At 40.6% G+C, this 16,884-nt stretch overlaps 1 protein-coding gene across 6 annotated transcripts in view; it reads left to right on the plus strand.

Moving 5' to 3' along the window:
* The window catches only part of DLGAP2 (DLG associated protein 2), a 1,108,217-nt gene that overhangs the window by 403,163 nt on the left and 688,170 nt on the right, over positions 1–16,884 (plus strand). For 2 of the 6 annotated variants that reach the window (XM_071211853.1, XM_071211855.1), the window contains exon 1: positions 2,518–2,739. The exons of 3 other annotated variants lie outside the window; for them this stretch is intronic. Coding sequence is in view for 1 of the 3 variants with exons in the window: in XM_058287986.2 (XP_058143969.1) it covers positions 2,706–2,739 (34 nt within the window). In the remaining 2 variants the exon portion in view is untranslated. Of the gene's footprint in view, positions 1–2,290; positions 2,740–16,884 lie in introns of those variants that run through there. One more of the 6 variants, XM_058287986.2, reaches the window with a different exon arrangement.

Raw genomic sequence — 16,884 nt, forward strand, 5'->3', positions numbered from 1 at the left:
GGGGGTCTGTATTATAATTCCACAGACTTTGGTATCCCTACTACATTCCCAGCGTATGGCATGCCATTAATAAATATTCGTTGAATGGATAAATGTAAATCTCTGTTCCTTGCTTTAAGCGTCGTGTGCCCTCCGGTGAGAACTCTGATGTGGGATCAGTAAATTTGGCTTCTGTGTGGGTGCAAGTGATCAGAGAAGCCAGCAGGAGGTGATGGCGCACACAGTTGAAAAAGACGTTTCAAGCAATGGGAATAGCCTGAGAAGTCACGGAGGACGACAAGTGTAGTGCCAATGCAAGTTACCATTGTTATTTCTGTTACTATTTTGATTGGCACTAGTAGCATGGATCTGCTGTATTGAAAACTAGAGGTTTCAAGGTGTTGGTGGGTTCTGGGGTAGCTCTAGAAAAAATCTAGAGAGGAAGAGCATCCAGACAGCATAAAGACAGTTCTTTTAATGGTCTAGAGGCTTCAAGGTGTTGGTGGGTTCTGGGGTAGCTCTAGAAAAAATCTAGAGAAGAAGAGCATCCAGACAGCATAAAGACAGTTCTTTTAATGGTTCTAGAGGCTTCAAGGTGTTGGTGGGTTCTGGGGTAGCTCTAGAAAAAATCTAGAGAGGAAGAGCATCCAGACAGCATAAAGACAATTCTTTTAATGGTTCGATGAACTAGGAAGTAGATGCTCAAGAAGGTGAGTTTGTTGTTTAAAACGTGTCTCTGTGATGTCAGTCACAAAATGTTCTAGGAGCAAGAACCAAAGCACTGAGAAAATCCTATGAAATGTTTCGGGCCATAGCTGGTAGTGGCGACATCTTCGCTTCGGGCCATGCCCTACATTTCAGTACGATGTCCTCTGAGGTCTGTGAGCAACGCGTCTATCAGCTTGTGTCCTCTGAGTCCATCGTAAGCATTGTCCTTAAAGTAGCACTGACTGCTGATAGCCCTCATTTTACGGAAGGAAGACTAAAAGTTCTGACATTTGTTATTTTATTTTATTTATCTGGCAAGGAGGGAGTGGGAATTTAACACAGGACCTCATCCGTGGGAGGCAGGCACTCAGCCACTGAGGTATATCCACTCCCCTCCCAATGCGGTTTGATTTTCTGACATTGTGTAGTAAAGGTGGCATTTGTTCCCTCTGCATGGATTTCAGCCGGTGGCTGTGTCTCTGTGCTGGGGGACCTCAACAATTCCTCAAAGAGAGGGTGGGAGCAAACCTAAGGTGCAGCAACCCTCTTCTCCCTCAGGTGAAGTGTTGAGTAATGAGCTGGTGGAAACACACTACACTTTGAGAGCGGAAATAATTGATCCTCGAGGTAAATTTACCAGGAAGACGCTAGTATGATTCACTCACTAAACCTGCTGCCTTCCTGCACTGACCAATTTTATCATTGGCAAACAATTCACTGGAATTGTGTTTCGGGTGAACTATGTGGGTCACTGGAGTTATTGAGGGGAACTTTCAGATTTTATCAGGAAAGCACGCCTCCATACCTCCCTCCCCGTTGCCACATGTTGACTGAACCTTGATCGTCTTTCTTTTGCACTTGATTTTCACCATAAGCAGTTTTTGTAGATACGGAAGATGTAAACTAAGTTCTTGTATAAATAAATCTTAGCTCATTGCCTACTCCAAATGTTCATTTAGAGGACACTGCTCTCCTGGAAATTGAAATTGAAGCTTGATTACAGCTTTACCACACACGAATCGTTGGACGATCCCAACCTCCCATTTACATCACCTTTGTCTAATTTTAATTACTCCTTCCAGCCATGACTTTTATATTGTCAGGTACGTACTTGATTACGGTAAAACAAGGATGGATCTCAGTACGTTCGAGAAGATCAACAACTAAGAGGCCCCGAACCTTCCCTCTCAGCATAAAGCATTTCTACTTTTATCAAGAAACCGCCAGACAGAGACAGGTGGTGGGTTCCTTTTACAGATGCTCCTATCTTCCCCAAACCAGACTTTGGCTCTCCTTCCTTGCCCTGTAGTTTGATTTTGCTGCCCCGTGAGGAGCTGGGTAGAGGTTGGGCTAGACGGTGCTAGTGGAGGGCTTTCCTCTGGAGTTGAAACTTTTCCAACGCGAGCAGGATCCTTGGAAGAAGCCGGGGGGCGGGGTCCCCGAGCGCCCGCCCACTCACTCTACAGAGACCCGTGTCTGTCGTCAGCGCTGTGACGTTGCCGAGGAAGCTGCCCATTTATGGCTCCTACAGCAAATGATATCATCACAATAGGTGGCTCCTCTCTAAATAGGGATCATTTGTGAAATGAGATTATAGACATTTATCTGAAAAAAACCAGGAGATAGAGGCACCTGCTTTCCGCAGTTGATATCCTGGGGGAGACTCTTGCACAATAATTAAGGCATCCATCTCCATGGCTAATTCTATTACGAGGAAAGAGCCTTCTTCTTCTTCTCTGTACCAAACAGCCCCCACATCCACATGAAATAAACTCCAGATCCATGTTTTCTATTATGCTTGAATATATGGGACATGCATTGCAATCCTATGCCTGCCTCGGTGCTGCAGTGTACTTGTTTTGCAGAGCCCTGTGGCAGACTAGTCAAAGCTGTGACTAACCGGATCCTTGGATACACACTTTGTCATCTCTGGCCTCCTCCTTTTGCAATGATTTTGAACCTTTCTCTGAGTGCACATTTCCCTCTGTTGTGAGAAGCCTCTTGTTCTTTGCATTTGGATGCTGCAAGCAGTACAGCAGGAGTCTTCCCTCGGTAAGTCCAGGATGACTCATTTCTTACTTTTTTGTACCTTCAATGTATACTTGCACTAGTGTGTTGGCATCAGGTAGATAGTAATGAGTTAATTAGCTCTAAACTAGTTAATCTCTGAGAGCTGCTTTCCCATCGGTACTTTGCACCATGTTTTTCATCGCCCCTCTCTCCAAACCATAGGTTGCACTGCTTTTATAAGTAAAATACTCATCTTCTGATAGACATTATAATAGCAGCTGGGGAGACTAATATTACTGCAATCTAGGGAGTATCTTAATTGGCACTGAGGATTTGGGGAAAAGGTCTTGCAAAGCAGTCTCGAACTATATCACTGTAATTCTAAGAAGACAAGTTCGGTCGCCAATTAACCATTATTCCAATAATCACAGAATACTGGGGCAATTTGTAATGCAAGAACTATTCTGGCTCTCTCTCCATTTATTATAGCAAGGATGCAGCAGCTGGACTGCTGATTTCAGTATTCCTCTGGGAACTAGTAAATCCAGGGACCTGCAGTTATTAAAACCTGTGTTTTTATATGCAAACAATGAAAAGAAAACCTATACAGACAGCTTCCTTTGTACTGCCTAGTACAGGGAAAGATCCAATGCCTCTTATCAAGCTGCATTAATTAAATAGGATGAAAGAAAGGGAAAAGATATTTGATTGAGATACTGTGAAGTGCTGCCATTTATTTATGTCATTAAATCCGAAAACCTCTTCAGAATCAAGAGATTCCAATATTTAGTGCTGACCAAGTAGTTGTCGACTGTTTTGTCAGAAGAGACAGCTTTTAAGTGTAAGGGGAATTGCTGAGATTTTGGATAAAGCATGCTTCTGAGTACACACGTTTTGACAAGGGTCCCCGAGAGCCAGGATCACCAGCTTATACCATTCACTAAGGGCTTTAGCAGCAGGGAACTTTGTAACAAGTGACTGGTGCCTGCATGGATTGAAAGGTAGAGATTAGATATGTTTTGCAAAGGTTTTTCTTCTCATGTTTCTTGCCTGGCTATGCTTACTTTTTTTTTTTTTTTTTTGCTTAACCTTGTGCAAAAATAGTCTCTAAATACTATTGCTTGGCCCTTTTCTAATGAAATGGAATTTCAGAAAAGGGGTTTATTATTAAATCAGGTATTTGGTAATAGCTAGGTTTAAAAGTTAGTGTGATAAATGACAAAAAGGTCTTACATGTAAATGCTGTACTCTGAGCGTGTCCAGTTAGAAGCTGTTCCTGGTTTGCCCCTTTGTATGTGGGTATTGACTACTTCATTCATACTTTTGTCCCCTGAACTCAGGTGTATCTCCATACAGAAAGTCAGTGGTAAAATGGAATATTTTGTGGCCTTTAAATTTGTTCACAGAATATAACAAGTCAGTGGGACTTTTCCCAAGCTTTGTGAGTCACACTTTTTATTTAGCAACAAGTGCTCACCAAGATTACTTCCCACTAATGTCATTCATCTTAATGAGAGCTTCATACAAAAGGACAATGTGATTCCTCAAAAGAACGATTAGGAAATATGAACCTTTAATGGGATTTGTGGCCTACGGCAGAGACTTTTATTTGTAGTAACTGCCTCTGTGAAAAAGCTTTAGGTCATCATCTTTATCGGTACAACCAGACACCCCCAGATTGGCAGCTGACGTTTTAGTAAGTTTAATTCTCTCCCTCAGTCTGCAATACTTGTTCACTAATGATGTTTCGGAGATTACCAAATACTGCCCCCCCCTTTTTAATACCAAATCATTTCACTTTATTTGTGGTTAAAACAAAAGTGAACAACCTGAAAATAGGCAATTTGTAGTCACAGTGTTCAGATTAGAAAAAGATGACTGTAAAATGAAGACACCGTTCTTTAAACGTGACAGGTAGTAGGTCTTTCACAATCAAACTAACATGTCATTTGAGGATACTATGTATTTGGTTGATAAACTTTTTAAATACCCATCCTAATCTTATTAAATCAGCATTAATAACTGCAAACATGCCCTACTTGTTTTCTAAAGCAGTACCACTTTGATTTGAATAGTGTTTAAGTTGACACTTTTCTTTATCTTAGATGAGTGAATTTTTATATTGCTGAATTAGACTGGCATTCTTTAAAAGGGACAGCGTCTGTGCAGGCTGAATGGGAACTTTCAATATGCTTGACGTAAAAATTGGGTCTGCCCATGATATATGAAATTATAAGAAAGTATGTCCTCACTTCTTTTATGCTACTCTATGCTGCAATGGCACAAATGTTTATAAAGAAGAGTAAATGACCACACACACACACACTCCCACATCCATCACCCACATAATTGAGAAAATCAGTTTAAGGAAGAGCACTGCCCACACAGGAGTCCCAGATATCATAGGAAATGTAGAAATGTTGTTTTTAAAAGACGCTATGCATTTGCAGTTTTGTTGGTGTGTGGGTCTTGAGATAAAACCAAACACCTCCACACAGCATGTGTTTCAGACCCATTGTGCAACATGTGCAGGGATATTTCTGAATAAATACACCTCCACATACTAATTGTGCACTTCCTTTATTCACTCAGTTTAAAATATAAAGTTATCCTTCCCCGAGCTTTGTGTGCATCAACCAGCATTCACTGAAACTTGTGTTTAAAACTCTGACTCAGTCAGTTATTTTCAAGATACAACCATTGCCAGAAATTTGATTATTGGGTCATTATTTTATTCATGATTGTTTCAGGTTAGTAGCCGAAAATAAAATTAGCAATTTCCATATGACTAGCATAAGAAAAAAAATTCATGACATTTCTATTTAGAGAATAGCTACAAAATTGCTTTCCTGTCCACATATATTTGTTAAAAATGCACTGCACAGACTAGGGACTAGAAGCAACCCAGGCATGCAGGAGTCTCCAGGTGCAGTCTCTCACCACACAGTGCAGAGCAGTTTGCTTCTAAATTTGATGGGTGGAAGGAGGGTGCACAGTACACTTGAAAGAACTAACTTCAGAAAAACGCAGATACAAACCTTCAGAATCTTCTTTGTTATTAATTATGAGATATGTAACCAAAGGTACATGTGCTTTTATTCATATGGGATTATTGAACGTGGTTTGTTATTATTTTTTACTTGTCTTCATTTTTATTTGATATTCTCACAGACCCTTGCAACCACTTCTTATAGTCATTCTATTCTGCAGGTTGCCCCTTCTTATTGTTTCCTCTAAGTATACTATTGTTCTTTGTGGAGCAGTGCAGATACAGAAAACCTTAATTTTGGAAATTCCCAAATAGTTTTAGAAGATAGTTCATCTGAATGCTATGGCTTCTAAGAAGTCCAGGATAATCTTTCCGATGCATCTCTTTTGGCAAGTTATTATTTACTTTCTTGGTAAGTGAGCATAAATAATGTGATTTTACCTTACTTCATTCTTATGACCACTCAGAAGGAAAGGGGACCTTGTCTGAAGTCCCACCTTCAATTTGAGGTTCCGCAGAGGAGGAGTGCTCCCTGGGCTCCCGGGTGGTGCTCCCAGTGTGTGGTTTTGCCCCAGGAAGTACTCACTAGGTCACTGAAGAATGGAGTAACCAAGACCTTGTCTTCTGTTTTCCTAACCCAGGCTCTTAATGTAAGGTCGAATTGAGCATATGTCCTAGGAAAGGTTCCAGATGTGTTGGGAAAAAATATTTGCTAAAAAACATTGTTTCCTACTCCTCCAGAAGAAAAAAAAAACAAAAAACAGAATTGGTTCTCTGCGTGGGCCTGGGGTAAGACTCAGCGCTGCCACGAACTGCCCCCTTCATTAACCTCAGGCTACCACGTGTCTGCTTGTTCCATTCGTGGTGGAAAGGACGAGGTAGAATCAGGTCGTTCAGCACAGCTCCATTCTGCGCAGAAAGGAGGGCAAGTACTGTGTAACCAGTAGCAGGTAATCCCGCACGGGCCCTGTTGCATCTGACGGCTTTGCCAGAATCACAACCGAAATCCTGGTTTTGTTCTCCTCAAATAACCATCAAAGCCGACAGAATTCCTTTTGTCTTAAACCTCACTAGCTTCTTGGCAAAAAGCTCTTTGGCAATTTCGCTTCTGCATTAGGAAGCCGGGAGCCCACGCTGCTCCTGGGCCCTGTATTACGGATTTTATATTTTGGATTGCTAAAATGGCTTTGTCTTATTCCCTCCTTAATTTCTAGCAGGAATAAGGTGGGGGTGGAAGGCTCCGACCTGGGACTGTGCTGTGCAGAGGCCTCTCTGCCGTCTTCCTGCCATTTCTGAATGACAATTTCTAGGAGTGTCCGGCCACACATCTTCCGTGTGTCCTTCTTTCACCAGCCCCAAACCAGACCTGCTCCCCAGGGCTCTCTTTCTTGGTTTGCTTATAGTGGAAACCTTACAAATCCTTTAATAAAAAGAGCAAGAAGACTGAAGATTTGAAGCCCAAATGAGCTTTAGATTAAAGAATGAAGTTTAGTCCTGTCCATTTTGGATTTTCTGGCAAACTGATATTCCTAAATTGTCATAGGTAGAAGATTCAGAAAATAGATGTGACCTGCCCAAGCAGGGGTTCCTGCCTTTGGGAACAGCTTAGTCTTATAAAGACCCCGAAGCTCATGAGTACACATGCTAAGATAGAGGCTTGGGAGAAAGAGTCATGATGAGGAACACATGGCCAATTCTGGTATCGTGCATTTCAGCTGGGATATGCTCTCCCACTAGACACCCTGTAAGCTGGGTATTTTCATGTCCATTTTGCATATGAGAAAACCCAAGCTCAGTGTGGTTAAGTGACTTTAAGGGCTTATCCCTGGCCAACAAGAATTCTGTTTGTGGATCCTGTTCTGGGTTACCCTACCATGTGGGGAAGAAGAGGTAGCACAGGGAAGGAAAGAAAAGAAGCCTTGGAACAAAGACAAGAGAATGGGCAAGGAGGAAGAGAAAAATCAGTGCAAAGCTGAGGGCTGTAGCACAGGCTCGTTGGCCCCGATGCTGCACTGGGCAGCCGGGCCCTGGGCAGTCATGGGGGTCTGGTGGACACCCTCTCCCTTCTCTTGAGGTGTACTTGAAGGGACCTCACAAATGCTTTCTACACACCTCTTCCCCTTCCCACTCACTGAGCTCGTGCTTCAAGAGAGTGCTCCAAGAATGAGGATGCTTTACAAAAGAGAAGGAAAAAAACTGAAAGTACAGGAAGGGTGAGCCCCCAACTGCTTGGGCTAAGGGCAAAGGATGCTCTGCTCTAGCTGTTCCATATCTCTCCTGGATCCAGACCTTGAAAAGTGTACAAGGCTGTGCCTAGCAGACATAGAGTTCCGGGAGTGAAAACAAACATTAAAAACGCTCTGCTAAAGTATGACCAATAACACTGCTTCCTTGTTGTGGACATTGTTACAGCTGACCCTGTGACAACATTTTTAGTTGCCGGAAGGAATGGTACAGGCTACACAAATAATTTGCGGAGTGACTGGTCCGCAAATTGTAGCGAAGGCAGACTTCTTTACACCAAAAAGACCTGGAACGGGAAGAAAAGAAAAGATAATAGAGGGGTGTCAGAGACAAGGGACAATGGCGGGAGCGTAGAACTGGAGCTCTGAGGCAGGCTGATTCCTGGGCAGGGGGGGGGAGGTGGCGACTCCAGTGATGGACGGGCTCGAGGGACAGGACAACCCAACGTTGTCCACATCCTGAACCTTCCTCACAAATTCTGTCCCCTCAGCCTTTGTTGTCAGCTATGACACATTTTAGAATGATAAAAAACATGAGCCAAAGTAAAGTGGAACTGAAATTTTATTATCTTGATATAATAATTTCTAGGGAGGTAATGGGAAACTCTCCGGGAGAATTATGGGATCTCAATTTTTGAGAGACATTGAGCTAGACGATCCTTTCACAGTGGAATTTATTGTTCTACAACAATTCTTGTGCCTTTTCTTTTAAAATAACCCTGTTAATTTATGCTGATATATAATATTATATTTAGTGAGTCATTAAAGAGTATAATAAATATAAATATGACAAATTGTCCAATTATCATTGCTCCTTTAGGCCAAGCACTGGGCTTAGGGCTTGATTATAGCATCACATCTAATTTTCACAGAAAGACCAGGGGAGGATCATGTTCTGAATTTACAAGGAAGAAAGGCCTGCAGGGAGGATGTGGCTTGCCCAGGTCTGCAGGAGAGGCGCGCAGCAGAGCCGGCACCCAAGTCCAGGCTCCCACTCCTCCCTCCAGCACTCCCCTTTGGCAGACTGAGCTCTCTCTCCACAGTAGTAGTGGGAGAGAAGTAAGGGATTTCAAATCAAAGGACAGTAAATGCACATTTAGCTCTGGTAGGTGTCTTTGGTCTCGTACTTGAGAAAAATGTCTTTCTGATACTGTGTGTGTGCCAACATTGTTCCCAAATCATGAAGCTGCTTCCTGAAAACCTCTGTTTTCAGAAAATCTGAGAAGATGGCCTGTATTCTCTTTCAACTCTTTGATCTCTTATTTACCTTCAAGCTGATTTGAAAAGCAAGAAAGTTCTTTCTCTCGGCCTTCATCTCTGGGCCGTGTTTTGAGTAGAACTGGGGAGAGGGAATTTATTCAGTGGAGGTAGGTTCAGGGTGATTGGGGAGAAAATGTTGCCTTTTTTCCTCCTTAGTTGCAATAGATTATTGGGAGAAGAGACAACACAGGAGTCACTCGTCAACACAGATACGCAGATAGCTAGGGTCATTGACCTAATGAGGAGCTGACAGCCAGGATAGCTTCGGCTACGCCACGGTCCAGTTAACCTGGTAGTTAGTAGGGAGGTGTGTGGATTCACATAAATTTTTAAGGAATTTTCTTCTGCCACTCACGCATCAGCCTATAACCCAGATATCTGTGGTGAAAACACATGCATATTAATTTTATGTCCTCAGATGTAGATAAACTGTGAGTTATTTCACAAGTAATATTCTGGATCTTTGACTTATCCAAAGTTTATTCATATGCAGACAGAAATCCAGTCTAAAAGGTGCAGCTTTCTTAAAACAAAATTCCCTCTATTCACAGAAGAGAAGATGGGGGAAAAGGTAGTCTTTTAACTTTTTTCTCAGTTAATGTATGGAAGCAGTAAATGACATTGTGCCCAGAAGGAAGACTGCAGTGATTTTTCCATATATAAAGACCATTCTGCAGGTTCAGAGATGAACTGTGATTGGTTTGATCAAACTGATCAGCCATCACTCCAAAGAACCAAAACTAAGCAGGTAATTATTGAAATAGTCTTGGTTCTAAAATCAAGAGGTATAGTAGAAGCCTCCTTGTAAGATTCAGCTTACATTTAGATGGATGTCCTTTGAAATCAGAAAAGATATTTTAGCAAATGGTTTATTGCACATGATATTTAATGTCAGAATGTCACTTAGTAGAATAAGAGCAGTGGTTTTGAAAGCAAGGTACAATACCTTTTTATGGGTTTATCTTGTCGGTTGTAGATTGCATTGATTTTCTTCCGACTGCAGCCCAGCTGCACAGTGGAATGTAGAAAGATGATATTTAGTGGTATTCTCCAATTTTAACTTCCATGTGATTGTAAAAAAGATCCTCTTCTGGAGTAACCCAGCATTAAGCTAGAATCCACCTACCAGTATTTTACATCATTGCTGAAGAAATACAGCACAAATAACCACTTTTGCTACCTCCCCTGTTCTTGAATTTCAAGGATAGCTTCTTTTATGACACTTTCTTCCTCTCTAGTAACACCCCTTTCTTCTTGAAGTGGAGAACCTCCTTCATTGCCATGCTTATTGATATGCACCCTCTCTAGGAGACTGCAATAGATTGCACAGGCTGAAGACAGTTTTCATAATATCCAGTTCAGCAAAACATTTGCTCCTCGACGTCCATGTAGCAGAAGTTATCCAGATTTTCTTTCATACTGCATACTTTTCATAGAACAGAGGCTATAATGCTTTCTTTACACTTTTTCCTTTCTGTGTCTACTTTTCTCCATTTATCCTCATCCTACCTAGTTCATTTGGCTATTCCAATTTTTAAAATTTATCTTTCTTTAAGCATATGTGAATGTTGTCTAACTTATTAGAAGAGTTTGTGGTATTCCAGCTCCAAGAATGTGTGTGCGTGCACATAGTTTAGATATCCATTTTCCTGATTTATGTACATGTCAGTGAAATGAACATCCTTAGCCACCCAGTTCAGTACTGTGCTTCTCTGACATCATTCTAGGAGCTAAGGTAGCCTGCATGCCATGTGATTTTAAAGAACTCGGCATCAGTCTAGTCTGGATATACATTCTGCTTGTATGTGGTTTCGTTGTTAGGGCTGCCTGTTGATCCATCAGCGCTGCCTGGGTACCAAAGGCGTAAATGGCTACTGGAAGCCATACAGATGGGGGATGGAATCTTCTCCAATGCCGTTTCTTATACCAGTTATTATTTATTTTTTTTTAAAGATTTATTTATTTATTTAATTTCCCCCCCTCCCCTGGTTGTCTGTTCTTGGTGTCTATTTGCTGCGTCTTGTTTCTTTGTCTGCTTTTGTTTCTTTGTCTGCTTCTGTTGTCGTCAGCGGCATGGAAGTGTGGGCGGCGCCATTCCTGGGCAGGCTGCTCTTTCTTTTCAGCTGGGCGGCTTTCCTCACGGGTGCACTCCTTGCGCGTGGGGCTCCCCCACGCGGGGGACACCCTTGCGTGGCATGGCACTCCTTGCGCGCATCAGCACTGCTGCGTGGCCAGCTCCACATGGGTCAAGGAGGCCCGGGGTTTGAACCGTGGACCTCCCATATGGTAGACGGACGCCCTAACCACTGGGCCAAAGTCCATTTCCCTCTCATACCAGTTATGTCACAACCTAAAGTTTGTCCCTAATACCTGGCACCATTACAGCAATCCATGGAAAGGACCAGTAAATTGCAACTACAGGAAAGTTAGTGACCTTGAGAACAATGTTTCAATCATTCCAGTTACTGTCCTCAGAATTAACTATGCCTCCTGAATTTATGGTCTTCAAATGTAAAACAAGACCCCTATTTTCCTTCCTTACTTCCTCTATCTTTCAGTTTCATTTTTTAATGTTGGAAGTAGTGGCATCATTTCCCTAAACAAAAGTTTCCTATTCATGAATTCTTCTTCTATATATCCCATAAATCTTAATCTATCATTATAACACGTGGAACACAGGAAAGTTTAATGAGTCGCCATTTGTCGAACCTTTGTTCGATGTCCTCTTTAAGAATGTTCTTGAAAACTTAAAATTTAGAGTTCTTATTACAATTATTCTTGGAAACTTGATATTTTGTTTAATTTCACTATGGAGCTTATCCCTAACGGGTTTGCAAAGTTATTGTGACAAGGTACATTCTTACTTATTCTTGTTTTCTATTGCAGTGCTAAGTATACAGTGTTTGAATATATGTGTTAGTATGGCTTTCCTTTCCTTCTAGTGTCTTCTCAGATTAAACAAATGTATTCACCATGCTTTATTGAGTAAGTTTGATTCTTGTTATAAGTATATCAGAATGCAAGTACATTTAGTGAACACCAAAAGGCTTGATTCAGAATAGAGAAGGCAACTGGAATTCATTAGACATGGACTTAAGGTGAAAGGAGGTAGCCTATAGGTAGAGCTTCTCTTACTAAGGAAGTGCAGAGGAAGCTGTGTGCATGCTATAAGCAGCATGTTGTCTTGGAAGTTTTCCCAGCTGACTGAATTTGTGGAAATAATTTCCAAGGGAATGTGTTGTTACTGTATTAATTTAACTAGGGAGTTTCCAGGTAACACATTATGATTTTTAATTTTATACCACTAATTATCACTCTCCATCTGTACGTCTGATCTTAGAAGCAGAATGTCACAAGGATCGTTACACATGGATTTATTTTACCTGAGGAAACCACAAAGTCCACAATTCAAATCAATCACATTGCTGTGATTTTGAATTGAGGCACTGTCCCATTTCACTGAAACGCAAGGTGTATTTTCAGCCTTCCAAAAAAATTTTTTAATGGAAACAACCTTAGAAAAATAGTTGAGATCATTTTTCTCCCCTGCCTTTGAAACATTCAAATTTCCATTTCCCTTTTTAATTTAGTACAAATACTAAATTTAAAAATTCCCTTTTTAATTTAGTACAAATACTAAATTAAAAAATTCCCTTTTTAATTTAGTACAAATACAAATTTAAAAATTCCCTTTTTAATTTAGTATAAATACTAAATTAAAAAATTAATAGATATACAAATAATCGAATCATTGCTTTATTAAATTACATAGAGCTGTAAAGTTTTGTAGCTAACAGGATTAAGAAATATTATCACTTCAAAAGTGTCTTTCTCTTTGATGATTATAGAAGCTACAATACCCTTTGTCTATTGAACTGTCTTTTTTATCAATATTAAAGTATATAGACAGAGATATATAACTCAGTCAAAAAATTTAGTACTTGTTCATGTGCTCAGAATTCAAAAGAACCAGACAGTTGACTCAAAATAAGTCTATTTTCTCTTTTCTCAAAAGATTTTTTCATTTGTTTCTTCAGAAAAGCTGCTTTAGAGTCTTAATTCCTTGAAGTAATGGTAGACAATGGAACAGATGTGTGTGAAAAGAAATGGGCTAGCTCACTGTCTGTTATTGATGAGGCCAGTGTGGAATTTGTAAATGAGTGAGATTATTTTTTTGTCTGAATGACTTGTGTAAACATTTTGCTAACATGGTGCAAAAAAATTAGTAATCCTGGGAACTATCTCTCTTTATCTAAACTATCTCTTCTATGCATAGAATTTTAAATCTTATCCTGCCTTACCATGACACAGTGCTTTGGAGTAGATTGCTATTTTTGTTATTGTCACGTTTTTCAGAGTGAAACTGAACAAAACTGAATGCATGTATAGGATTCAGTGTAACCAAAAGATACACTGTATAACATTTCTCTTCAGTCATATTTTGTTTACTATATGCCTGTGATAGCTCTTGATATACTGAGACTTAGAAGAAGGCGAGAAATCCCTTCGTGTGGGATCACAGGAATAGGGAGTTAATATTGGAGATATAGATATGGTTCATGCTTCCATATCTTCCTTTTTCCTCTTATCACAAATAAAACTGGACTGACAGCAGCTCCTAAGAATTCCTTCATTGAAAACAGTTGCTCCCAAGAGATACAGTATTTGATCTATAACTGTACTTGAGGAAAATGGGTTCTCGACATTACACTTTTGAGAAAGGAAGATAGAAATTCTCTCCACTTGTCTTTCCAATGATCAGATGATTAAGGCATGGAATGATTTTTGAGATGTCATCTAGTTTATTCTTTAGGATTATACAAACTCTATGTAATGATACCCAAGAAAATTCAAAATCATTAGCAAAGAAATCACCTGTATCTGATGGATTGTTGGGGTTCTTACCAGCAGGATGCCTGCGTGGCCTCAAAACAGTGAAACTCTTCTCAGTTTCATATTGTAGTTGGCAAGTGTGTAATGCAAACCACAGCACAGGGAGCAAACTCAAACTTCCGGTGGGTGAGTGGTGACAGCAGGGGCCAACTTCATCCTGGTTTGCTGTGTTTAGTGGGCACATTTCAATTCTCAGGCTCTCTTATGTGACAATGTCCTCAAACCTGATAGAGGCTGTTCCTTTCGAGAGAGAGATCCAAGGTTCATTTCAGGGCTGGTTTCTGCCAAGACCATGCATCCTAGTTGGGGGGTAGCGAAGAGACACGAATCCCAAAAAGTTCTAGGAAACAATGTGATGACTCCAAGTTTTTTTCCCCACCTTTCCTTCTGGATTTATAGCCAGAGAATGTTCCATTTGAACCAAAAGGAATGTTCTTCCTTTTCAAATGGGTGAAATTTTCTGCCTGGCTTACTATTCAGGCTGCCTTTTTAAGTCATGGACCATCTTGGCTCAGTATACGTGGGAGGGAAAAATTTGGCTGAATGGTTCAATAAGAGAGCAAGCAATTTTGATTGAGCCCAGCACATGGGAAGTGCTGGAATTGGCAGGGAGAAGAACGGATTGTTCCCTTTCTGGAAGCCAAGACAACAGTTTTCAAGAGCCATTTCTTCTCCAATGTTATGTACATTCCTATGATTGTCGGTGGTGCTTGCATTCCAGTTGTGCTTTCTTCTCCTCTGTCTTCCCCTCTGTAATTACTTTTCATCTTTCACAGTGGTGATGGAACAAAAGCTCTGTTCACAAATGAACTCTGAGGCTACCTTGAAGTGAACTGACGTAATCATCAATTATCATTATACATGAAGTCAGTAGTGAAAACTTTAATTTATCCCTATGTTAAAGTGCTTTTACATGGGTGGAAGGGCCCAAACAACTGTGGAAAAGATGAGGCTGGATGCTCTCACCATAGCCCTTTGTGGAAGAGATGCCTTGGTAGATGGTTAAGTTGTAAGCAGATGTTCCTTTATGAAAGCAGCACGGGATATGGGTAGGCCCTGAGTTCTTAATCATAATTATATAGTAGTTATCCGAATACACAGCAGTTTGAGGACAAATTTGAAGTGTCTTTAAAAGAGAAGAGATTCACACTAATAGGAAAAGATAGAAGGTTTTCTTCTTTTTAACGGAAAGTGTTTTTTGTTTGTTTGTTTGTTTGTTTTGGCAAACCACAAGTGAATTTAAAAGAATAGATCTGCTGGCTCTTTTGACCAGCAGCATTAGGTGAGGCAGTATTGACAAAGTGAGGTTGATGATTTTCTGTCCTCTCCAGCCCTCCTCCCTCACACCAACACACCTTCCCTTTCTGTGACTGAATGAACAAGCTTGGGCGAGAGGGATGGGAAAAGAGAGGAGACCCTATCAGCTGTCAAAGAGGGGAAAGGACATCAGAGGACCTGGAGCTTGAAAAGCTGGGCTCGAATCCTGAAGTCTCTACTTTCTAATTCTTGGCTTCCTCATCTATAACGGGAATACTGGCATTGTTGTTAAAGTCAGATAAATGAAAAGACACGCCATTTGATGATGCTTTCACAAAGCTTTTGCTGAGCAGGAAACAGTTATGCAAGGTTGATGCACCACCTATTGTCAGAAAAAGGCAAGCAGTAGACCTCAATCATGTGTCTCCAGTCGACAACACTGTATTGTCCTTCTCTTTACCAGTCTCCAGTTTTCTCTTAGGAAGTGTTTTTGAAACTTGACTATCTATTCTCCTTTTTTTTCTGGCCACTTGTAAACTTTGAGAAGTGAAAACTAGTTCTTCCCCACCAAAAGACCATCATCCATCAGGAAAAAATTGTCTTAGGATGCAGCCTCCAAAATGTTTGGGAGCAGGTGGTGGTGGTGGGACCAAGAAAGTTTTAATTTCACAACTTTATCTGTCCCATGAAATAGGCTAATTCATAAAATTTCTATTTTTTTAATCACTGCTGCATACTTTTGGCTGTTACCAAATCTAAAGGATGAATATGGGCACTGAGGTCAAACACAGATGAATTCAAATCCCACTGGAATTTTGGAGGGGTTATCCTCTGTCCCTCATTTTCCTAACCTTTGCTAGGGGAATTATGTTGCATCTCTACCCTTCCCGACCTCCTTCCACGTATCTGGCTTCCCAGAGGATTCTCTCGTAGTTCAGAATATTTAATACTCAATAATAATAATAATAACAGCAGCTAGCACTCTTTTAATATCTTTTTATCCTTTGTAAAGAGTAGTAGGGCTTTAATTTCTTCTGAATTATTTTGTTGAAACTAATTTTCTAAAACTTCTAAAGTAAAGTTAGTATTTATTGTTTGCCTACTGGGTGACAGATGGTATGTTAAGCATTCATTTGGCCTTTATATGGTCCTTGTCCTCTTATTTGTAGTTTTATTCATATAACTAGGTTTCCTGACAAATACATAGGTTCTGATAGTCATGTATTTATTCTGTGAACAGTCATTGCCTATGAACCATGACGGGAACTCTCTTAGGTGCTGAAGATACGGAGACAATTAAAATATGATTCATATCTTGGATGAGATTATAATCCACTTGGGAAGTTAGTCATAGACATAAATAGCAGGTGATACAAGGCAAATGAGAAATGCCATAAGAAAGCTATGAACACTGTACTATGGGGACAAAGGAGATGAGATAGATTTAGTCCAGGCCTGCATGATACATGAAAATACACAGGAGTAGACAATGAGAAAAGACACGGCGTTCTGGAACTGCATGGTCTTTTGAAGGTCCAGGAATTG

Source organism: Dasypus novemcinctus, chromosome 25 (assembly GCF_030445035.2).
Source record: "Dasypus novemcinctus isolate mDasNov1 chromosome 25, mDasNov1.1.hap2, whole genome shotgun sequence".
Classification (NCBI taxonomy): Eukaryota; Metazoa; Chordata; class Mammalia; order Cingulata; family Dasypodidae; genus Dasypus; species Dasypus novemcinctus.